This window comes from Tachyglossus aculeatus, chromosome 1, assembly GCF_015852505.1.
Source record: "Tachyglossus aculeatus isolate mTacAcu1 chromosome 1, mTacAcu1.pri, whole genome shotgun sequence".
Taxonomy (NCBI): domain Eukaryota; kingdom Metazoa; phylum Chordata; class Mammalia; order Monotremata; family Tachyglossidae; genus Tachyglossus; species Tachyglossus aculeatus.
Window position 1 is genome coordinate 89,881,124 of NC_052066.1, and position 25,148 is coordinate 89,906,271.

A 25,148-nucleotide genomic window follows, 5' to 3' on the forward strand; every position below is an offset into this window, starting at 1 on the left:
ATTGAATGAACGAACGAATGAATGAGTAAAGGAATGAATGAACGAACGAATGCACACAGGAATGAATGAATAAATGAACGAAAGAATGGATGACTGAAGGAACGAATGACCGAACGACCGGACGGACGAACGAATGACTACAGGAATGAATGAATGAATGAATGAATGAAGGGCCGCGGAATGAACGAACGAACGACTGAATGACTACAGGAATGAATGAATGAATGAATGAATGAATGAATGAAGGGCTGCGGCGGCGCTCGGCCCCGCCCCTTGTGCAGGGCGTCCCCGGATTGGCTGTCCCCCAAAGGGGGCGGGGCCTGCAGGGGGCCGCTCGGCGGTCACCTAGGAGACGGCGTGCGCGCCGCCGGCACGTCCGAACGTCCCTGCCGCGCGACGGAGCGCGGGCGCCATGGCGCCGCCGCCGGCGCCCTCCCCGCGGGGCTCGCAGGGCGGCGCTGTAGGGGAGCTCGTGTCCGCGCTGTCGCAGTGGGCGGACGACCACCTCGGCCTCATCCGGGTATCGGCGCCCCTGCCCACAGGCAGTCTGGGGGGGCGGGGCCACGGCGAGGGGGCGGGGCCTCCTGCGTGACGTCACCGCGGCCGTTCGGCAGCGGGCCATCCCGCGCCCCGTGCGCATGCGCGGCCGGGCCTCCCAGCGCTTCTCCATCCATTCATTCATTCATTCATTCAGTGCTACTTATTGAGCGCCTACTGCGTGCAGAGCACTGTACTGAGCGCTTGGGAAGGACAAGTTGGCAACCTATGCAGACGGTCCCTATCCAACAGCGGGCTGCTTTCACCAATAATCGGGATAATCATAATGATGATGATGGGATTTGTTGGGCGCTTACTATGTGCCAAGCACTGCTCTAAACGCTGGGGAGGGGGATACACGTGGGGCTCCCAGCCTTAATCCCCCATTTTAATAATCGTAATAATGATGGGATTTGTGGAGCGCTTACTATGTGCCAAGCCCTGCTCTGAGCGTTGGGGGGATACAAATGCCATTATTATTATTATTATTATTATTATTATTATTATTATTATTATTATTAATCCCCCATTTTAATAATCATAATAATGATGGGATTTGTGGAGCGCTTACTATGTGCCAAGCCCTGCTCTGAGCGTTGGGGGGATACAAATGCCATTATTATTATTATTATTATTATTATTATTATTATTATTATTATTATTATTATTAATCCCCCATTTTAATAATCATAATAATGATGGGATTTGTGGAGCGCTTACTATGTGCCAAGCACTGCTCTGAGCGTTGGGGGGATACAAATGCCATTATTATTATTATTAATCCCCCACTTTAATAATCATAATAATGATGGGCTTTGTGGAGCGCTTACTATGTGCCAAGCACTGCTCTAAGCGTTGGGGGGATGCAAATGCCATTATTATTATCATTATTATTAATCCCCCATTGTAATAATCATAATAATGATGGGATTTGTGGAGCGCTTACTATGTGCCAAGCACTGCTCTAAGCGTTGGGGGGATGCAAATGCCATTATTATTATCATTATTATTAATCCCCCATTGTAATAATCATAATAATGATGGGATTTGTGGAGCGCTTACTATGTGCCAAGCACTGCTCTGAGCGTTGGGGGGATACAAATACCATTATTATTATTATTACTTCTACTAATAATAATCCCCCATTTTAATAATCATAATAATGATGGGATTTGTTCAGCGGTTACTATGTGCCAAGCACTGCTCTAAGCGCTGGGGAGGGGATACACGTGGGGCTCACAGCCTTAATCCCCCATTTTAATAATCATAATAACGATGGGATTTGTGGAGCGCTTACTATGTGCCAAGCATTGCTCTAAGCGTTGGGGGGATACAAATGCCATTATTATTATTATTAATCCCCCATTTTAATAATCATAATAGTGATGGGATTTGTTGAGTGCTTACTACGTGCCAAGCACTGCTGTAAGCGTTGGGGGGATACAAATGCCATTATTATTATTATTCAATCAATCAATCAATCGTATTTATTGAGCGCTTACTATGTGCAGAGCACTGTACTAAGCGCTTGGGAAGTACAGATTGGCAACAGATAGAGACAGTCCCTACCCAACAGTGGGCTCACAGTCTAAAAGGGGGAGACAGAGAACAAAACCAAACATACCAACAAAATAAAATAGGATAGAAATGTACACGTAAAATAAATAAATAAATAAATAAAGAGTAATAAATATGTACAACCATATATATACATTATTAATCCCCCATTGTAATAATCATAATAATGATGGGATTTGTGGAGCGCTTACTATGTGCCAAGCACTGCTCTGAGCGTTGGGGGAATACAAATGCCATTATTATTATTATTATTATTATTAATCCCCATTTTAGTAATTATAATAATGATGGGATTTGTGGAGCGCTTACTATGTGCCAAACACTGCTCTAAGCGTTGGGAGGATACAAATGCCATTATTATTATTATTAATCCCCCATTTTAATAATCGTAATAATGATGGGATTTGTGGAGGGCTTACTATGTGCCAAGCACTGCTCTGAGCGTTGGGAGGATACAAATGCCATTATTATTATTATTAATCCCCCATTTTAATAATCGTAATAACGATGGGATTTGTGGAGCGCTTACTATTTGCCGAGCACTGCTCTAAGCGTTGGGGGGTTACAAATGCCATTATTATTATCATTATTATTAATCCCCCATTTTAATAATCATAGTAATGATGGGATTTGTCGAGCGCTTATTATGTGCCAAGCACTGCTTTAAGCGTTGGGGGGATACAAATGACATTATGATTATTGTAATCAATAATTTGTAATTTGTAATCATACAAATGCCATTATTATTATTATTATTATTATTAATCCCCATTTTAATAATCATAATAGTGATGGGATTTGAGGAGCGCTTACTATGTGCCAAGCTCTGCTCTAAGCGTTGGGGGGATACAAATGCCATTATTATTATTATTATTATTAATCCCCCATTTTAATAATCATAATAATGATGGGATTTGAGGAGCGCTTACTATGTGCCAAGCACTGCTCTAAGCGTTGGGGGGATACAAATGCCATTATTATTATGATTAATCCCCCATTTTAATAATCATAATAATGATGGGATTTGTGGGGCACTTACTATGTGCCAAGCACTGCTCTAAGCGCTGGGAGGAGGATACACGTGGGGCTCCCAGTCTTAATCCCCCATTTTAATAATCATAATAATGATGGGATTTGTGGAGCACTTACTATGTGCCAAGCACTGCTCTGAGCGTTGGGAGGATACAAATGCCATTATTATTATTATTAATCCCCCATTTTAATAATCGTAATAATGATGGGATTTCTTGAGCGCTTACTATGTGCCAAGCACTGCTCTGAGCGTTGGGGGGATACAAATGCCATTATTATTATTATTATTAATCCCCCATTTTAATAATCATAATAATGATGGGATTTGTTGAGTGCTTACTATGTGCCAAGCACTGCTCTAAGCGTTGGGAGGATACAAATGCCATTATTAGTATTATTAATCCCCCATTTTAATAATCATAATAATGATGGGATTTGTGGAGGGCTTACTATGTGCCAAGCACTGCTCTAAGCGTTGGGAGGATACAAATGCCATTATTATTATTATTAATCCCCCATTTTAATAATCATAATAATGATGGGATTTGTGGAGGGCTTACTATGTGCCAAGCACTGCTCTGAGCGTTGGGGGGATACAAATGCCATTATTATTATTATTAATCCCCCATTTTAATAATCATAATAATGATGGGATTTGTGGAGCGCTTACTATGTGCCAAGCACTGCTCTGAGCGGTGGGGGGATGCAAATGCCATTATTATTATCATTATTATTAATCCCCCATTGTAATAATCACAATAATGATGGGATTTGTGGAGCGCTTACTATGTGCCAAGCACTGCTCTAAGCGGTGGGGGGATACAAATGCCATTATGATTATTAATCCCCCATTGTAATAATCATAATAATGATGGGATTTGTGGAGCGCTTACTATGTGCCAAGCACTGCTCTAAGCGTTGGTGGGATACAAATGCCATTATTATTATTATTATTATTAATCCCCCACTTTAATAATTATAATAATGATGGGATTTGTGGAGCCCTTACTATGTGCCAAGCACTGCTCTAAGCGTTGGGAGAATACAAATACCATTATTATTATTATTACTACTAATAATAATCCCCCATTTTAATAATCATAATAATGATGGGATTTGTTCAGCGGTTATTATGTGCCAAGCACTGCTCTAAACGCTGGAGGGGAGATGCACGTGGGGCTCCCAGCCTTAATCCCCCATTTTAATAATCATAATAACGATGGGATTTGTTGAGCGCTTACTATGTGCCAAGCACTGCTCTAAGCGTTGGGGGGACACAAATGCCATTATTATAATCATTATTATTAATCTGCCATTTTAATAATCATAGTAATGATGGGATTTGTTGAGCGCTTATTATGTGCCAAGCACTGCTCCAAGCGCTGGGGGGGATAATAATAATGATGGCATTTATTAAGCGCTTACTATGTGCAAAGCGCTGTTCTAAGCGCTGGGGAGGTTACAAGGTGATCAGGTTACCCCAAAGGGGGCTCATAGTCTTAATCCCCATTTTACAGATGAGGGAACTGAGGCCCAGAGAAGTGTCACACAGCTGACAATAGGTGTGGCTTGGATTCGAACCAATAATAATAATGGCATTTATTCAGTACTTACTATGTGCAAAGCACTGTTCTAAGCGCTGGGGAGATGACAAGGTGATCAGGTTGTCCCACCGGGGGCTCACGGTCTTAACCCCCATTTTACAGATGAGGGAACTGAGGCCCAGAGAGGTGAAGTGACTTGGCCAAAGTCACACAGCGGACAATTGGCAGAGCCGGGATTTGAACCCATGACCTCTGACTCCCAAGCCCGGGCTCTTTCCACTGAGCCACGCTGCTTCTCTACACATGGGGCTCACAGTCTTAATCCCCCATTTTAATAATCATAATAATGGTGGGATTTGTGGAGCGCTTACTATGTGCCAAGCACTGCTCAAAGCGTTGGGGGGATACAAATGCCATTATTATTATTATTATTAGTCCCCCATTTTAATAATCATAATAATGATGGGATTTGTTGAGCGCTTACCATGTGCCAAGCACTGCTCTAAGTGCTGGGGAGGGGATACACGTGGGGCTCTCAGTCTTAATCCCCCATTTTAATAATCATTATGATGGGATTTGTGGAGCGCTTACTATGTGCCAAGCACTGCTCTAAGCGCTGGAGGGGAGATGCACGTGGGGCTCACAGCCTTAATCCCCCAGTTTAATAATCATAATAACGACGGGATTTGTTGAGCACTTACTATGTGCCAAGCACTGCTCTAAGCGTTGGGGGGATACAAATGCCATTATTATTATTATTATTCTTGATCCCCCATTCTAATAATCATAGTAATGATGGGATTTGTTGAGCGCTTATTATGTGCCAAGCACTGCTCTAAGCGCTGGGGGTGATGCACGTGGGGCTCACAGTCTTAATCCCCTATTTTAATAATCATAATAACGATGGGATTTGTTGAGTGCTTACTATGTGCCAAGCACTGCTCTAAGTGTTGGGGGAATACAAATGCCATTATTATTATTATTACTACTACTATTAATAATCCCCCATTTTAATAATCATAATCATGATGGGATTTGTCGAGCGCTTACTATGTGCCAAGCACTGCTCTAAGTGCCGGAGGGGGGATGCACATGGGGCTCACAGTCTTAATCCCCTATTTTAATAATCATAATAACGATGGGATTTGTTGAGCGCTTACTATGTGCCAAGCACTGCTGTAAGCGTTGGGGAGATACAAATGCCATTATTATTATTATTATTATCATTACTACTAATAATAATCCCCCATTTTAATAATCATAATCATGATGGGATTTGTTGAGCGCTTACTATGTGCCAAGCACTGCTCTAAGCGCTGGAGGGGGGATGCACGTGGGGCTCACAGCCTTAATCCCCTATTTTAATAATCATAATGATGATGGGATTTGTTGAGCACTTACTATGTGCCAAGCACTGCTCTAAGCACTGGGGAGGGGATACACGTGGGGCTCCCAGTCTTAATCCCCCATTTTAATAATCATAATGATGATGGGATTTGTTGAGCACTTACTATGTGCCAAGCCCTGCTCTAAGCGTTGGGGGGATACAAATGCCATTATTATTATTATTATTATTATTATTACTGATCCCCCATTCTAATAATCATAATAGTGATGGGATTTGTTGAGCGCCTACTATGTGCCAAGCCCTGCTCTAAGCGTTGGGGGGATACAAATGCCATTATTATTATTATTATTATTATTATTATTATTATTATTGATCCCCCATTCTAATAATCATAATAGTGATGGGATTTGTTGAGCGCCTACTATGTGCCAAGCACTGCTCTAAGCGTTGGGGGGATACAAATATTATTATTATTATTATTATTAATCCCCCATTCTAATAATCATAATAGTGATGGGATTCGTTGAGCGCTTACTATGTGCCAAGCACTGCTCTAAGCGCTGGGGAGGGGATACACGTGGGGCTCCCAGTCTTAATCCCCCATTTTAATAATCATAATAATGATGGTGTCTGTTAAGCGCTTACTATGTGCCAAGCACTGGGGTAGATAAACGTGGGGCTCACAGTCTTAATCCTCCCTTCAAGACTGTGAGCCCGTTGTTGGGTAGGAACCGTCTCTCTATGTCGCCAACTTGTACTTCCCAAGCGCTTAGTACAGTGCTCTGCACGCCGTAAGCGCTCAATAAATACGATTGAATGAATGAATGTTAATATGTTGCCGATTCGTACTTCCCAAGCGCTTAGTACAGTGCTCTGCACGCAGTAAGCGCTCAATAAATACGATTGAATGAATGAATGTTAATATGTTGCCGATTCATACTTCCCAAGCGCTTAGTACAGTGCTCTGCGCGCAGTAAGCGCTCAATAAATACGATTGAATGAATGAATTTTAATAATAATAATAATAATAATAATAATAATGGCATTTATTAAGCGCTTACTATGTTCTAAGGGCTGGGGAGGTTACAGGGTGATCAGGTTGTCCCACAGAGGGTTCACAGTCTTCATCCCCATTTTACAGACGAGGTAACTGAGGCCCAGAGAAGTCAAGTGACTTGCCCAAAGTCACACAGCTGGCAAGTGGCGGAGCCGGGATCTGAACCCATGACCTCCGACTCCAAAGCCCGGGCTCCTTCCCACTGAGCCAAGCTGCTTCTCAATAATAATAATGATGGTATTTCTGAAGCGCTTACTATGTGCCAAGCACTGTTCCAACGCTGGGATTAGATACACGTGGGGCTCGCAGTCTTAATCCCCATTTTAATAATAATAATAATAATAATAATAATAATGTATGAAGCGCTTACAATGTGCCAAGCACCAAAGTAGTTACACATGGAGCTCAGTCTTAATGCCCATTTTAATAATAATAATAATAATGATAATCGGGATTTCTTAAGCGCGTACTATGTGCCAAACACTGTTCTAAGTGCTGGAATAGATACACGTGGGGCTCCCAGCCTTAATCCCCATTTTAATAATAATCATAATAATAATGATGATGGGATTTGTTAAGCGCTTACTATGTGCCCCGCACTGTTGTAAGCACTGGGGTACATGCAAGGTAATCGGGTGCGCTCAACCCGTGGACTCAGCCCTAGGGTCCAAGGGCAGCTTTTTTTTTAAACATGTCAATCCCTCATACTTATTGAGCGCCTACTGTTTGCCGAGCACTGTACTAAGCGCTTGGGAGAGTGCAAAATCAATCAATCAATCAATCAATCATATTTATTGAGCGCTTACTGTGTGCAGAGCACTGGACTAAGCGCTTAGCACGGCCTGGTTGAGTACTTCCCAAGCGCTGAGTACAGTGCTCTGCACACAGTAGGCGCTCAATAAATACGACTGAATGAATGAATGAATAGAACAGTGCTTTGCACATAGTGAGCGCTTAATAAATACCATCATTATTATCATTATTGTAGAGCACAGGGCGGTGAGGCGGTAGGTTATGGGTTCTAATCCCCCTATCTTCCACTTGCCTGCTGTGTGACCTTGGGCAAGGCACTTAACTTCTCTGGCCCTCAGTTCCCTCATCTGTAAAATGGGGATGAAGACTGGGAGCCCTGGGTGGGAAAGGGACCGTGTCAAACCCAATTATCTTGTATTTACCCCAGTGCTTAAAACAGTGCCTGGAACATAGTAAGCGCTTACATAGCAGCGTGGGTCAGTGGGAAGAGCGCGGGCTTGGGAATCAGAGGTCTTGGGTTCGAATCCCGGCTCGACCTTGTGTGACCTTGGGCAAGTCACTTCAATCAATCAATCAATCGTATTTATTGAGCGCTTACTGTGTGCGGAGCACTGTACTAAGCGCTTGGGAAGTACAGGTTGGCAACCTATAGAGACGGTCCCTACCCAACAATGGGCTCACAGTCTAACTTCTCTGGGCCTCAGTTACCTCATCTGGAAAATGGGGATTAAAGACCGTGAGCCCCATTTAGAGAAGCAGCACGGCTCAGTGGAAAGAGCCCGGGCTTTGGTGCCAGAGGTCATGGGTTCAAATTCCGGCTCCGCCAACCGTCAGCTGTGTGACTTTGGGCCAGTCACTTAACTTCTCTGGGCCTCAGTTACCTCATCTGTAAAATGGGGATGAAGACTGTGAGCCCCCCGTGGGACAACCTGATCACCTTGCTACCTCCCCAACGCTTAGAACAGTGCTTTACACATAGTAAAGTGCTTAACAAACACCGTTATTATTATTATTATTATTTGGGGCAACCTGATTGCCTTGTATCTCCCCCAGCGCTTAGAACAGTGCTCGGCACATAGTAAGTGCCTAACAAATACCAAAATTATTATTATTATTACATACCATATATGAGCATAGATGAGAAGCAGCATGGCTCAGTGGAAAGAGCCCGGGCTTTGGAGTCAGAGGTCATGGGTTCGAATCCCAGCTCTGCCACATGTCTGCTGTGTGACCTTGGGAAAGTCACGTAACTTCTCGGAGCCTCAGTTACCTCACCTGTAAAATGGGGATGAAGACTGTGAGCCCCCCGTGGGACAACCTGATCACCTTGTATCCCCCCCCCAGCGCTTAGAACAGTGCTTTGCACATAGTAAGCGCTTAACAAATGCCATTATTATTATTTTATTTATTTATTATACCATAATTATTAATTATTACTATTATTCCCCAATAAGTCTATACATACCATAATTATTAATACTTTCCTTCTTGACTGTGAGCCCACTGTTGGGTAGGGACCGTCTCTATATGTTGCTGGCTTGTACTTCCCAAGCGCTTAGTACAGTGCTCTGCACAAAGTAAGCGCTCAATAAATACGATTGATTGATTGATTGATTGATTTCCCCAATACGTCTACAGGGCCCATGTTTTCTTTTAATATGTATATAGTATTTGTTAAGCACCCACAATGTGCTGGGCACCGTACTAAGCGCAGGGGAGATCGCTCAATCAATCAATCGTATTTATTGAGCGCTTACCGTGTGCAGAGCACTGTACTAAGCGCTTGGGAAGTACAAGCTGGCAACATATAGAGACGGTCCCTACCTAACGGAGGGCTCACGGTCTCTGAGCTCATCAGGTCGGACACGGCCCGTAGTCTTAACCCCCACTGTCCAGATGAGGTGACTGAGGCCCAGAGAAGTGAAGCAACTTGACCAAGGTCACACAGCAGACAAGGGGTGGAGCTAGGATCAGAACCCGCGTCCTTCTGACTCCCAAGCTCGGGCTCTGTCCACCAGGCAACGTTAGATTTCTGGGCTTTCCCAACCCCCATTGAGTCACTCAGTTGTTTTTATTGAGTGCTTACTGTGTGCAGGGCACTATGCTGAGCGTTTGCGAGAGTACAATGTAGCAATAACCAGACACATTCCCTGCCCTCAATGAGCTTCTAGTCGGGGATGGGGGGGAAACAGAGCCCACTGTTGGGGAGGGACCATCTCTATATGTTGCCAACTTGTACTTCCCAAGCGCTTAGCACAGTGCTCTGCACACAGTAAGCGCTCAATAAATACGATTGATTGATTGATTGAATGCTTCGAAGCTAACGGTGAGGAGCTTTTGTTCGATGTGGAGGTGGATGGGCAACCACTGGAGTTTCTTGGGGAATGGGGAAACATGTCCTGAGCATTTTTGTAGAAAAATGATGTGGGCAGCAAGTGGGTTTCCATCCCACCTTGTCTCCTCCAGCCTCTCGCTCCGTTGTTGCCAGCCCGGCCCCTGAGAGCAAGAATGGCAAATCATCCATCACACCTACTGCAGAACCCCCTCGGTTTGAAAACCCGACCTCCTTAAGTACAAATATATCAGTGTATGAGAAGAAAGCCAATGAAAAGGACAGAAAACACTCCCAATAAATCAGACGTCAAAATGCCAAAGCATCCAGAAAGTCGGCCGAAGAGCTTTTAACTTCTTAAGGATATGCGGAAATTCAAAACTATTGGGGTTTTTACTTCTTAATTCCTTAAAATTGCAGTTTATCGAGAGAAGGGACTAGCAGTTTAGTGCTTTGAGTTTCAATGGGGTCAGCAAAGACGGATTTGGGCACTTCACCCTGAATGGTTATTTTTAAAAGAATTAAAACAGCGTAGTTATAGTGCCGTGCAGTTGACTGAAAACATTGAAAAACTCCAAAAAAAGGTTTATCAAAGACATGCCCTAAAGCGTCAAATTTCTGTGTTGATTTAGGGTTAGGGAGTGCAACATTCCTAATCAGAATGACTGGTTTTATAGTTGTTTACTTTTAAAATCCTAGTAAGTATAAAGTTAGAAATGATTAGCAAGAGCCAATACTTTACAGTGATTTATGTTCCCTAGAACATCAGCACCGGAATGGCAGTCGCTGGAATCATCTTATTCGCAAGAAGTATTAAATTGGTAAGTTACAATTTGCAATGAACAGCTTATACTTTATGCCATTTTTAGTGCGATGGTCATTTAAACTTTTAAAATAAAGCAATTGAAAGGGAAGGTCATGGAAGGAGGATGTGAATTGGCCTGCCAGAATACAGTATTTGAAGGCTGTAGACTTGTGCATGTTATTAAGACGAGCCTTTGCATTTTATATCTAAAAATGACCCAAAATCTTCATTGCTTTGGAACAATGCGATCATTTCAGCCTATCCCGAACATCTGTAATGATCTCCATATTTGACAAGGAATTTTAAAGTAGTTCTACTGGAGGATGTTAGAATCAGATTTAATTATTATTATTAGTATTACTACTACAAACAATAATAATGTTTTTTAAGCACTTACTATGTGTGAGGCACAGTACTAAGCGCTAGAGCAGGTACAAGGTAATCAGGTTGGATTATAGTTTCTGTCCCTCAGGGGGAATCACAGTATCTTTCAGAGGAAGATTGGGTATTAAAGTCTCATTTTACAGATGAGGAAACTGAGGTACGAAGAAGCTAAGTGACTTGTCCAAAGTCACCTAGCGGACACGCGGCAGTGCTGGGATTAGAACCCAGGACCTCTTCCTCCTAAACCCGGGCTCTTCCAGTTTTCCCGTGGTTTTCTTAGAAGTGTCTTTTCTAATGCTTTAGAAGTAGCTCTCATCAAAATGTATGTTTTAAGTTAATAGATGAGTTTAAGCTAGCACAACGGATATTTTTCTGTCTTCTTCGGCAACACTTGAATAATAAGCACGATGAATATATTCATGAAAATGATAAGGCGGTGTTTAGCAGTATTACTTTTAATAACACTGATTTTTTTTTTACCAGGCACATTTTTATTGTCCTGGTGAATTGTATTCAAGGATTTATTGCCTTCCAGTGGCCCTGACTGCAAAGTTGTCTCTTGCAGGATCCTAGCTCTGATGGTGCCTTTGCTACCAAACTGCCACTCCATCATTCTTCCCCAGTGTGTGCGAGGAGGGCTGTCCTCTCATCATCATCATCATCATCAATCGTATTTATTGAGCGCTTACTATGTGCAGAGCACTGTACTAAGCGCTTGGGAAGTACAAATTGGGTACTGTCACATGGAGAGTCAGGCCTAATAGATGACGATGATGATGATGGTATTTGTTAAGCGCTGACTATGTGCAAAGCGCTGTTGTAAGCGCTGGGGGGATACAAGGTGATCAGGTTGTCCCACGCGGGGCTCACAATCTTAATCCCCATTTTACAAATGAGGTAACTGAGGCAAGTAACTGTTTCTGTCCTAAAGTTTCAGATAAAAGTGAGAAAGTATTCATAACCACTCTACAGTGTCTGTTGAACCTTTCTGGTAATGGTATTTGTTAAGCGCTGACTATATGCCAAGCACTGTTCTAAGCCCTGGGATAGATTCAAAATCATCGGGTTGGATACAGTCCCTGCCCACACGGGGCTCACAGTCTAAATAAGAGGGTGGAGGATTTAATCCCCATTCGACAGACGAGGGAATGTAAAATACATGTTCTTTATTACCTGCTTTGTCTAGTCCTCTTTTCCCTTGGATTACATCCCTCAATTTCTGTTCATAAGAAGGATTCTTCTAGACTGTGAGCCCGCTGTTGGGTAGGGACTGTCTCTATGTGTTGCCGACCTGTACTTCCCAAGCGCTTAGTACAGTGTTCTGCACACAGTAAGCGCTCAATAAATACGATTGATTGATTGATTGATTCTGGAGTCTGCATAATCTGAGGTTCTGTACACCGTTTTTTGTAATATAACTGTACAATAGACCATTTATATATAAATATATAAATTTACATTTATTGAGCACTTACTGTGTGCAAAACACTGTACTAAGACTGTAGTCTCTCGATGGTAAGCCCATGGGCAGGGAATGTTTCTGCCAGCTCTGTTATATTGTACTCTTAGTATAAGACTTTGCACACAGTATGTGCTCCGTAAATATGATTGATTGATAATAGTCTTGTCTTTGCTGCATATTCCGTGTCATGTATATGTTCAAGTTATCTTCTATTTGAGAATGGAAGTGACAAGAGAGCAAAATCTAGCCTGTTTAACATACTTTGTATTGATTCATCAAACGGTGTTTACCATGTAAATGAAAGTGTATGACTGTGTGCATTCCTTCAGTCGTATTTATTGAGTGCTTACTGTGTGCAGAGCACTGTACTAAGTGCTTGGGAAGTACAAGTTGACGACATATAGAGACGGATTGGGTTTAGCCCTTAGGGGAATGGGTAGAGGTAGAAGTTATGCCTGCCCTCAAATAAGCTCCTTGTGGGCAGGGAATGTGTCTGTTTATTGCTATCTTGTCCTCTCCCAAGCGCTTAGTACAGTGCCCTGCTTCCAGTAAGCACTCGGTAAATCTGATTGAGTGAATGAATGAATGAATGAAATACTGGAGTTCTCGCAAGGCCACTTAAAGATGATTAATGTGTAAAGGAATTAAAATGTTTCCCGAAGGTTTTAATTAAGGGTATTTGTAAAGTGATATGTCTTCTAGCAGAATTTTAATGCTACTTCTTTTAGCATTTGTAATCTTGTTTTTACCCATCTTGGCAGATCTGATTATTTAATCCGATTGTAAATTACAGTAATCCTTCCAAAATCTTGGTTCCTATTTTTCATCCTTTGAAATCCGCAGACCTCCAAATTTACCCATCCTTCTGAAATACCAGTAGAATTTGTCCAAAAGAATGTAAAGCTAAGAGGACAACTACGCCAAGTAACCGAGAAGGGTTTGGAAATCGAACATGTTCCCATTATGATGCCTTTGAGTTCTTTCCGGCAAAGTAAGTTACTGCTGCTCCTTCCTTAACGTTCTAGTTATTTCTTGAAAAGCGCTATGTAGAGCCGATCCAGTGTCCACATATTAATTAAAATGGAGAGGATAAGGAATGTTTATCGTTAAAGACCTTATTCAACTTTAGGGAAAAGTTTGAAACCATTTTAACCGATGATTGCGAAGCATTGTCCGGATGGTAAAATCAAAAGCTGGGTAACATCTAATTTGCTACTCAAATTCAGTTTTCCCAGTTTTTATGCAGCTGCTAGGCACTACCCTCTCACTTGCAGAACTTTTGGACTTAGAATATTGGATAATGCTATCACAAATTATGCAAATCCAGCGAATTTTCTACTGTGGGGACACAAACTACAGTAGCTGTTAAACTGAAGCAGGAGTGTTGCTTGTCTTATAATAATAATAATAATTGTGGTATTTATTAAGTGCTTATTTTGTGCCAGACACTGTACTAAGTGCTGGGGTAGAAACAAGATAATCAGGTCCCACGTGGGACTCAGTGCCTAATCAATCAATCGTATTTATTGAGCGCTTACCGTGTGCAGAGCACTGTATTAAGCGCTTGGGAAGTACAAGTTGGCAACATATAGAGACGGTCCCTACCCAACAGTGGGCTCACAGTCTAGAAGGGAAGTAGGAGGAGGAGGAGAACAGGTAAGTAGGTAAGTAGGTAACAGGTAAGTAGGAGGGAGAACAGGTATTGAATCCCCGTTTTGCCGATGAGGGAACTGAGGCACAGAGAAGTTAGGTGTCTAGCCCACGGTCGCCTAGCAGATAAGTGACCCTAGGACACAGGTAGTGGAGGTCAATCATAAATCAATCAATCAATCAATTGTATTTATTGAGCATTTACTGTGCAGAGCACTGTGCTAAGCGCTTGGGAAGTACAAGTTGGCAACATATATTCTATTTATTTTATTTTATTTTGTTAGTATGTTTGGTTTTGTTCTCTGTCTCCCCCTTTTAGACTGTGAGCCCACTGTTGGGTAGGGACCGTCTCTATATGTTGCCAATTTGTACTTCCCAAGTGCTTAGTACAGTGCTCTGCACATAGTAAGCGCTCAATAAATACGATTGATGATGATGATATAGAGACAGTCCCTACCCAACAGTGGGCTCACTGGGTATGTTCCCTTTTTGATCGGTTACTTCGTATTGGAATAACGTTTCCTGGGATGACTAAGCTGCCAGAATGGCGAGATAAACACTTTCGTTTCTTAAAGTAGCAAAAAACCAGCTTTGAGCTGTACTATACTAGATGCCATTGTGGAGAGATGAGCTGGATAATCTAGAGAAGAGATAATATAGAGGATGGAAAGCTTAAGCTAAGAAGTCTCATAATAATAATAATAATGATGATGGCATTTATTAAGCGCCTACTATGTGCAAAGCACTGTTCTAAGCGCTTGGGAAGTACAAGTTGGCAACATATAGAGACAGTCCCTACCCAACAGTGGGCTCACTGGGTATGTTCCCTTTTTGATCGGTTACTTCATATTGGAATAATGTTTCCTGGGATGACTAAGCAGCCAGAATGGTGAGATAAACACTTTCGTTTCTTAAAGTAGCAAAAAACCAGCTTTGAGCTGTACTATACTAGATGCCACTGTGGAGAGATGAGCTGGATAATCTAGAGAAGAGATAATATAGAGGATGGAAAGCTTAAGCTAAGAAGTCTCTTAATAATAATAATAATAATAATAATAATGATGGCATTTATTAAGCGCCTACTATGTGCAGAGCACTGGGGAGGTTACAAGGTGATCAGGTTGTCCCCCAGAGAGCTCACAGTCTTAATCCCCATTTTACTGATAAGGAAACTGAGACCCAGAGAAGTGAAGTGACTTGCCCAAAGTCACACAGCTGACGATTGGCAGAGCAGGGATTTGAACCCACGAGCTTCTGACTCCAAAGCCCGGGCTCTTTCCACTGAGCCACGCTGCTTCTCTTAACACATTACCCGCTCTTCAAAAATTTACATTAAAACGGCAAGCATTCGACAAAAGGAGATGTAGCTATTTCTCTTCAGAAATATATACACTATATGCCGGTATGACTGATCATTCTTTCAAGCATCATTGCTTTCTATTCCTTCCCATCCACTCTGGGCAGTTTCCCTCTCCAGCTAGCAATCAACAGTGACTTTTCCAAAGCAGTGTGGCCCAGTGGAAAGCGCCCGGGCCTGCGAGTCAGAGGACCTGGGTTCTAATCCCAGCTCTGCCACTTGCCTGCTGTGTGACCTTGGGCAAATCGCTTCACTTTTCTGTGCCTCCGTTCCCTCATCTGTAAAATGGGGATTTAAAACTGTGATCCCCATGTAGGACAGGGACTAGGTCCAACCTGATTATCTTGTTATCTACCCCAGCGCTAAGAACAGTGCCTGGCACACAGTAAGCGCTTAACGAATCCACAATTATTGTCATTATTCTTTTCCACAATTTTAGTCATTTCCATTCATTAATATGCATAGTTGATAGTTTATTGAGTATAAATATTAGGTGAGGGTAAGATATATATGTACAAAGTTATATACATGATATATGTATGTAATTATATACACTATATATGCACATATATAACATGATATATATGTATAAGTGTGCATATATATGATATTTATGTATATATATGCCTATGCACACATATATACATATATAGAAAAATCTATTATACACACACACACACACATATATATTTTAAAATCTAATTTAGGACATTTCTTGGAATCATTGACCATTGAGCTATGCTTTGAAGAGATATCTGAGAGGCCAGAGAGAGGTGGAGGGACTCGGAAATACAGTCCTGTGTGCTTAAAACAGGAATATCATAGGCCGAAGTCATTCAAAAATCTTTCCGCTTAATTGTTTTTATTAACGTATTTACAGATCTCCAACAAGATACCATTATAAGTGACCAGTCTTTGGAGCTTAGGCTGGTACGAAATATATTTACCTGTCAATCAGTGGTATTTATTGAGCATTTACTTATTAAAGTAAATAAGTTTATTTACTTATAAATAAATAAATAAATAATTACTTATTAACATTGTAATAATAATGCAATATTATTGTATTATTAATATTGTAATTAATATGGTATTATTACCATACCATAATATGGTACATTACTTTCCCAAGAGCTTGGTACAGTGCTCTGCACCCAATAAGTGCTCAATACCACTGATTGGTTTAAAAACTGAGACATAGGCAGTGTTAAAAAGTCAGTTATTCAACTAGTGTATTAAAAAATGCAATAGGGTACAAACACAAAAATGGTATTAAGCGCTTCCTATGTGCAAAGCGCTGGGGAGGTTACAAGGTGATCAGGTTGTCCCATTGCTATGCACATAGCACATAGCTATGCTCTGCACATAGTAAGCGCTCAATAAATACGATTGATGATGATGATGATGATGGGGGGCTCACAGTTTTAATCCCCATTTTACAGATGAGGTAACTGAGGCACAGAGACGTTAAGTGACTTATACAGCTTGACAGTATTATTAGTCTATCTAATCTGCTCCATGAAGGAGTTTACAGTCTAGGGGGCAACAGATATTAAAATAAGTTACAGTTAGGGGGAAGTGACAGAATATAAAGGTATGCAAAAAGTGTGGTGGAGGGGGTGGCGGGGGAATATCAAAGTGTTTAGAGACTGAAGTGCTAAAGTAATGCAGAAAGGAGGGAGATTGGAGCGGGCAGTTGAAAGTTAGGTCAAGAAAGGCGTTCTGGAGGAGATGTAATTTTAGTGGAGCTTTGAAGATGCGGAGACTGGTTATGCTGTCGATTGGGTCTTTAGCAGTAACAGTTATGTGATCCCAAAAAGTAACTGCGAAGGCAAGAAACAGGGTAGACAAAAAAAAAAAAAGGACAGCCACTTTAAACTGATGAAAATACATCTATTTTCTCTTGGATAGTCATTTTTGTGTTTGTACCCTATTGCATTCTTTAATACACTAGTTGAATAACTGACTTTTTAACACTGCGTATGTCTCAGTTTTTAAACCACTCAGTGGTATTGAGCACTTATTGGGTGCAGAGTACTGTACCAAGCTCTTGGGAAAGTACAATCCAACAGAGTTGGTAGATACAATCCCTGCCCACTAGGAGCTTACAGTCTACACTTCATAGTTATTAATAATAATAATAATGATAGCATTTATTAAGCGCTTACTATGTGCAAAGCACTGTTCTAAGCGCTGGGGAGGTTACAAGGTGATCAGGTTGTCCCACTGGTGGCTCACAGTCTTAATCCCCATTTTACAGGTGAGGGAACTGAGGCGCAGAGAAGTTAAGTGACTTGCCCAAAGTCACACAGCTGACAGTTGGTGGAGCTGGGATTCGAACCCATGACCTCTGACTCCAAAGCCCGGGCTCTTTCCAGTGAGCCACGCTGCTTCTCAGTTAACCTTTTTCAAGGGCAAAATATGTGCAGGATACTTGGCTAATAGCCTAACAATGATAGGCTTTGCCATTACAGTTTTTAATCATTCATTCATTCATTCAATTGTATTTATCGAGCGCTTACTGTGTGCAGAGCACTGTACCAAGCGCTTGGGAAGTACAAGTTGGCAACAATCGTAAATTGGGAAATTGGTTTATTGGAGGGTGGAGTTATTTTATTATACAAAGTTGCTAAAATGATGTGTTAACAATTAAATCAATCAATCAATCAATCGTATTTATTGAGCGCTTACTATGTGCAGAGCACTGTACTAAGCGCTTGGGAAGTACAAATTGGCATCACATAGAGACAGTCCCTACCCAACAGTGGGCTCACAGTCTAAAAGGGGGAGACAGAGAACAGAACCAAACATACCAACAAAATAAAATTAAAGTGGTCGAATTGTGATTTGTTTGCCTTAGGACTTTGGAATCTGTTTGGTTTCTTTGCCCTTTATCCCCTTCCTATCACACCCTTCCGATTTGTTAGCCATCACATTCCTAAAACAAATCTGTGGATAGACTAGGAGGTGGCCTATCATTTATTTATTTATTTTACTTGTACATAGCTATTCTATTTTATTTTGTTAGTATGTTTGGTTTTGTTCTCTGTCTCCCCCTTTTAGACTGTGAGCCCACTGTTGGGTAGGGACTGTCTCTATATGTTGCCAATTTGTACTTCCCAAGCGCTTAGTACAGTGCTCTGCACATAGTAAGCGCTCAATAAATACGATTGTTGATGATGATGACTGCAAGTTCGCTGTGGGTAGGCAGTGTACCTGTCATATTGTTGCATAGTACTCTCCCAAGCGCTTAGTACAATACTCTTCACACAGAAAGCCCTCAGTAAATTTCGATCGACTGACTAGAGACATACGGCACAATCTTATCAATCTGGGGACAGGTTGCTTTAGGAATTGATTTCTTTTCCCGTTTGCCAAATGGGTCAAAAGTGCTAAATATTTTCTCCTCTCCATTTCATGTTAGAGCAGAGTCATGATGCTTTGCTGATTAAACTAGCAGGAGTGGAACTGACAGAAAATGGTAAGATCTGGTTAAGGAAGAAACTAAGGCCTTCAGAAATGGTGTGGTTCCAGCTTCTCGGAAGGGAGAATTCAACACTCATTTGTCACCTTTTCCTGACTAAGGTAAATGAAGTATTCTTTGAGGATGCCGCACCTCAGCAGCTAAAAATGCGTTTGAAGCTATGGTAGGGGATGCAGACCAAGAAGTAGTTTTGCCCATTGACCAATGCGACTGTTAGGATACCGTACTGGAAACCTTGAAGAGAAGGATAGTTTCAAAACCAAAAACCGTCCTTCTTTCTTCATTCATTTATTCATTAGTCAATCGTATTTATTAAGCACTTACTGTGTGCAGAGCACTATACTTGAGCGTTTGGGAAGTATAAGTTGGCAACATATAGAGACGGTCCCTACCCAACAACGGGCTCACAGTCTAGAAGGGGGAGACAAGACAACAAAACGAAACATGTGGACAGGTGTCAAGTCGTCAGAACAGATAGAATTAAAGCTAGATGCACATCATTAACAAAATAAATAGAATAGTAAATATGTACAAGTAAAATAGAGTCATAAATCTACAAACATATATACAGGTGCTGTGGGCAGGGGAAGGAGGGAGGGCGGAGGGGATCATCATCAATCGTATTTATTGAGCACTTACTATGTGCAGAGCACTGTACCAAGTGCTTGGGAAGTACAAATTGGCAACATATAGAGACAGTCCCTACCCAACATTGGGCTCACAGTCCAAAAGTGGAGACAGAGAACAAAACCAAACATACTAACAAAATAAAATAAATAGAATAGATATGTACAAGTAAAATAAATAAATAAATAGGGTAATAAATATGTACAAACATATATACAGGTGCTATGGGGAAGGGAAGGAGGTAAGGGGATGGGGAGGAGGAGAGGAAAAAGGGGGCTCAGTCTGGGAGGGCCTCCTGGAGGAGGTGAGCTCTCAATAGGGCTTTGAAGGGAGGAAGAGCCCTAGCTTGGCGGATGGGCGGAGGGAGGGCATTCCAGGCCATGGGGAGGACGTGGGCCGGGGGTCGATGGCGGGACAGGCGAGAACGAGGTATGGTGAGGAGATTAGCGGTGGCAGAGGAGCGGAGGGTGCGGGCTGGGCTGGAGAAGGAGAGAAGGGAGGTGAGGTAGGAGGGGGCGAGGTGATGGACAGCCTTGAAGCCGAGAGTGACGGGCACTGTATTAATAATAATAATGGCATTTATTAAGCGCTTCCTATGTGCAAAGCACTATTCTAAGCGCTAGGGAGGTTACAACGTCATCAGGTTGTCCCACGGGGGGCTCACAGTCTTAATCCCCATTTTACAGATGAGGGAACTGAGGCCCAGAGAAGTTAAGTGACTTGCCCAAAGTCACCCAGCTGACAGTTGGCGGAGCCCAAGTCGATAAAAGCTAATCAGGTTGGACCCAGTCCATGCCCCACATGGAGCTCACAGTCTTATGGAGGCACAGAGAAGTGACTTACCCAAAGTCCCCCAGCAGACAAGTGGCAGAGCCCGGATAAGGACCCAGGTCCTTCTGACTGCTAGGGCCGTGCTCTACCCACTAGGCAACACTGCTTCAAGACTTGATTTCCCGTCTTTCCCTGAGGTTCAGAGCAAGGGGCAAATCGAAAGCTAACATTTGTCGGGAATGCCGGGCCGCGGGGTCAGAGCAGGTCCTACCTGAGACTCATCACTCCCCCGCTCAAATGCCATTAGATTGAGTGATTGATCCCATGTCTTTTTCTTTTTAAATGGTATTTGTTAAATGATCGCTCTGTACCAAGCACTGTGTAAAGCTCTGGGGTAGGTTCAAGCTAATTAGGTTGGACACAGTCCGTGTCCCACATGGGACTAGCAGTCTTAATCTCCCTTCAAGGCCCTACTGAGAGCTCACCTCCTCCAGGAGGCCTTCCCACACTGAGCCCCTTCTTTCCTCTCCCCTTCGTCCCCCTCTCCATCCCCCCCATCTTACCTCCTTCCCTTCCCCACAGCACCTGTATATATGTATATATGTTTGTACATATTTATTACTCTATTTATTTATTTTACTTGTACATATCTATTCTATTGATTTTATTTTGTTAGTATGTTTGGTTTTGTTCTCTGTCTCCCCCTTTTAGACTGTGAGCCCACTATTGGGTAGGGACTGTCTCTATATGTCGCCAACTTGTACTTCCCAAGCGCTTAGTACAGTGCTCTGCACACAGTAAGCGCTCAATAAATACAATTGATGATGATGATGATTTTACATAGGAGGTCACTGAGGCCCAGAGAAGTGAAGGGGCTTGCCCAGGGTCACACAGCAGACACGTGGCGGAGCCAGGACTAGAACCCGTGACCTTCTGACTCTCAGGACTGTGCTCTAACCACTAAACCACACTGCTTCTCTAATTAATTTTTTTAAAGGTCCTCATTTGACTGACCTTAGGTTTTTTCCAAGGATTTCCTGCCAGGGCCAGCTGAAGACATATTCCCTAGGCCCTTTTCCTTTCAAACACCAAAGATGTTTGATTTGATTTGAGGAAAAAAGGGAAGTTAATCTTGGTTTTGAATACATTAGACCACAATTAAACCAATAACCTGGTTAGAGGAACTATGCATTGACAGTAGATTATTTTTGTCAATTTTCAATCATTCAGTGGTATTTATTGAGTGGAGGACACTGTGTTAAGCACTTGGGAAAATACAGTAGACTAAGTAGAAACAATTCCTTTCTTCTAAGAGTTGGCTGTCTAGTAGAGAAGCAGCATGGCTCAGTGGAAAGAGCACGGGCTTGGGAATCAGAGATCATGGGTTCTAATCCCATTCCCCCACATTCATTCATTCAATCATATTTATTGAGCACTTACGGTATGCAGAGCACTGTACTAAGCGCTTGGGAAGTACAAGTCGGCAACAAATAGGGACGGTCCCTACCCAACAATGGGCTCACCCTTGTCTGCTGGGTGACCTTGGACAAGTCACTTAACTTCTCTGAGCCTCAGTTACCTCATCTGTAAAATGGGGATTAAGACTGTGAGCCCTACATGGGACAACATGATCACCTTGTGTTCTCCCCAGCGCTTAGAACAGTGCTTCGCACATAGTAAGCGCTTAACAAATGCCATCGTTATTATCATTACTGGGGGAGACAGACATTCAAATAAATTACAGGTTGGCAAAGGATCCAAGTATAAGGAGAGGTATTTATTATTATTATTATTATTATTATATATTCATTCAATTATATTTATTGAGCACTTATGGTATGCAGAGCACTGTACTAAGCACTTGGGAAGTACAAGTCGGCAACATATAGAGACGGTCCCTACCCAACAATGGGCTCACCCTTGTCTGCTGGGTGACCTTGGACAAGTCACTTAACTTCTCTGAGCCTCAGTTACCTCATCTGTAAAATGGGGATTAAGACTGTGAGCCCTACATGGGACAACATGATCACCTTGTGTTCTCCCCAGCGCTTAGAACAGTGCTTTGCACATAGTAAGCGCTTAACAAAGGCCATCGTTATTACCATTATCGTTATTGGGGGAGACAGACATTCAAATAAATTACAGGTTGGAGAAGGATCCAAGTATAAGGAGAGGTATTTATTATTATTATTATAATATATTCATTCAATCGTATTTACTGAGCACTTACTCTGTGCAGAGCACTGTATTAAGTGCTTGCTTTGGAGGTGAGGATGGGGTGAATACCAAAAAAGCTTAGGGAATTAGGGGACTCAGGGAAGAGAGGTGAGAGATTATGTTGGCCTAGTAGAAAGAGCAAGGGCCTGGGTTCTACTCTCAGCTCCATTACATGCTTGCTCCGTGTCCTAGGGCAAGTCATTTAACTTCTCTGTGCTTCAGTTTCATCAGCTGTAAAATGGGGATAAATACCGTGAGCCCTATGTGGGACATCATCATCATCATCATTAATTGTATTTATTGAGCACTTACTATGTGCAGAGCACTGGACTAAGCGCTTGGGAAGTACAAATTGTCAACATATAGAGACAGTCCCTACCCAACAGTGGGCTCACAGTCTAAAAGGAATGTGTCCAACCTGATTAGCGTGCATCTACTTCAGCGCTTAAAACAGCACTTGACACATAGTAAGCTTTTAAAAAATATCATTTTTCAAAGAAGATAATCATTTCATTCAGTGGGATTCAGCACTTACTGAGCACAGGGCACTGTACCGAGTACTTGGGAGAGTAAGATATAACAATAAACAGATACATTCCCTACCCACAACGAGCTTCCAGTCTAGAGGGGTGGAGAAGAAGGGGGTCCAGGCAGGAGGGAGGCGTCGAAGGCGAGAGAGATGAAGGGGAGTCCCAGGGATTAGGTTGAGGTCACTGGAGCAAATTGTGTGGACTAGGTCGAGTGGGAGAGGAGCAAGGATAGGGGGAAGAGAGATGGATTTTTCCAAAAAGAGTCCTTTTAGCACAGCAGTAGACACTCATCTATAAACAACACTCCGGAAGGAAGATTACCTGACTAATGTTCCGCCATTTTCTCTGATAAATGACCAAATGTACGTGCTTTTGTCTTATTTGAGGGTATGTTTTTTAACGTGAATCTGAGCGAAGAGATTTTGAGAAGAGGACTCGGAAAAACAACGCTTGTGGAGGGCCTGCATCACGAATCCAAGTTATACTGGAAGCTTCAAAAAAGATTATTTCAAGCAGAACTGAAAGCGTTGAGAAAAGGAGAAGGCCTGTGGCGAGATGAGTCCGAAAAAGAAAGTTACATGGAAAAAATTCAGAAGGTTAAAGGGTTTTGGAAAGACACCTTCATAAAAGACAGCTTTACGGAACGTTTCAAATATCGGTACCAAAATTTTATGCAACAAATGGGTAATAGCACATTCGTACTGAAGTTCAAGGAATTTACAAGCAGATTAACACTTGGAAGGAAAAAGTCAGACGATTGAAGAATTCTGGAGAAAGTCCAAGTCAGAAGCAGTATCAAATTGTATTGAGAAGTTCCTGCCTGATCAGATGTTTTAAAGTTTTAGGAGGAAAAAATAGGACTATGGATCAATATAAAATTGGATCCAAATGAATGTCAGCATTCCTTAGTGACCGCGGTTTTGTGGTGTTTTCAGAAAAGTAGAAGACAATAAATACATGGTCACAGGCTTACAGTTTTTACATGTAAATGAAAGGGACACAAGAAAATGAAAGAGCCTGTCTTTCGCGCTCCAGTTCTGTTATTCGGCAGTTGTATTAGACCACTGTGTTCAATTTGCATTTGAGCCGAAGTTTCATCACTTTCCAAATAGTCTTGATGCTTGTATATTTGTATAGTTATCCCAATTTCTTAGACATCTTCCAATGTACCATTCTTATCAAACTTGGATTTGCACCCTTTATTCACCCTTCCCTCAGTCCCACAGCACTTATGTACGTATCCGTAATTTATTTATATTAATGTCTCTATCATCTTCTAGACTATAAGCTCGCTGTGGGCAGGGAATGTGTCTACCAACTCTGTTATACTCTCCCAAGTGCTTAGTACAGTGCTCTGCATACAGTAGGAACTCAATAAATATAATTGATTGATTTTTGTTGCACCTACTGTCAAACAACTTTATATACAAAGTATTTCCATAGATTTTTTTTATGGCATTTATTAAGCACTTCCTATGCACAAAGCACTGTTCTAAGTGCTGGGGGGGGCGGGGGCGGGGGGGGATACAAGGTGGCTTAGTGGAAAGAGCCCGGGCTTTGGAGTCAGAGGTCATGGGTTCAAATCCCGGTTCTGCCACATGTCTGCTGTGTGACCTTGGGCAAGTCACTTAACTTCTCTGAGCCTCAGTTCCCTCATCTGTAAAATGGGGATGAAGACTG

General features: G+C 42.2%; 1 protein-coding gene across 1 annotated transcript; it reads left to right on the top strand.

Moving 5' to 3' along the window:
* Positions 1 to 422: 422 nt before the first annotated feature.
* On the top strand, positions 423 to 24,724 carry C1H3orf33 (chromosome 1 C3orf33 homolog). The gene is made up of 5 exons (XM_038746497.1): positions 423 to 520; positions 10,943 to 11,002; positions 13,676 to 13,823; positions 19,264 to 19,424; positions 23,855 to 24,724. The coding sequence occupies exons 2-5, from the start codon at positions 10,958 to 10,960 to the stop codon at positions 24,227 to 24,229; spliced, it is 729 nt and encodes a 242-aa protein (XP_038602425.1). The 5' UTR covers positions 423 to 520; positions 10,943 to 10,957; the 3' UTR covers positions 24,230 to 24,724.
* The last annotated feature ends 424 nt before the right edge of the window (positions 24,725 to 25,148 follow it).

What these genes read in the sequence shown, in the direction of transcription:
- C1H3orf33 (XM_038746497.1), top strand. Translation starts at nt 10,958, where the DNA reads ATGGCAGTCGCTGGAATCATCTTATTCGCAAGAAGTATTAAATTG. An exon ending in TCGCAAGAAGTATTAAATTG is followed by an intron (nt 11,003 to 13,675) that starts GTAAGTTACAAT and finishes TGAAATCCGCAG; the next exon opens with ACCTCCAAATTTACCCATCC. An exon ending in TTTGAGTTCTTTCCGGCAAA is followed by an intron (nt 13,824 to 19,263) that starts GTAAGTTACTGC and finishes ATTTCATGTTAG; the next exon opens with AGCAGAGTCATGATGCTTTG.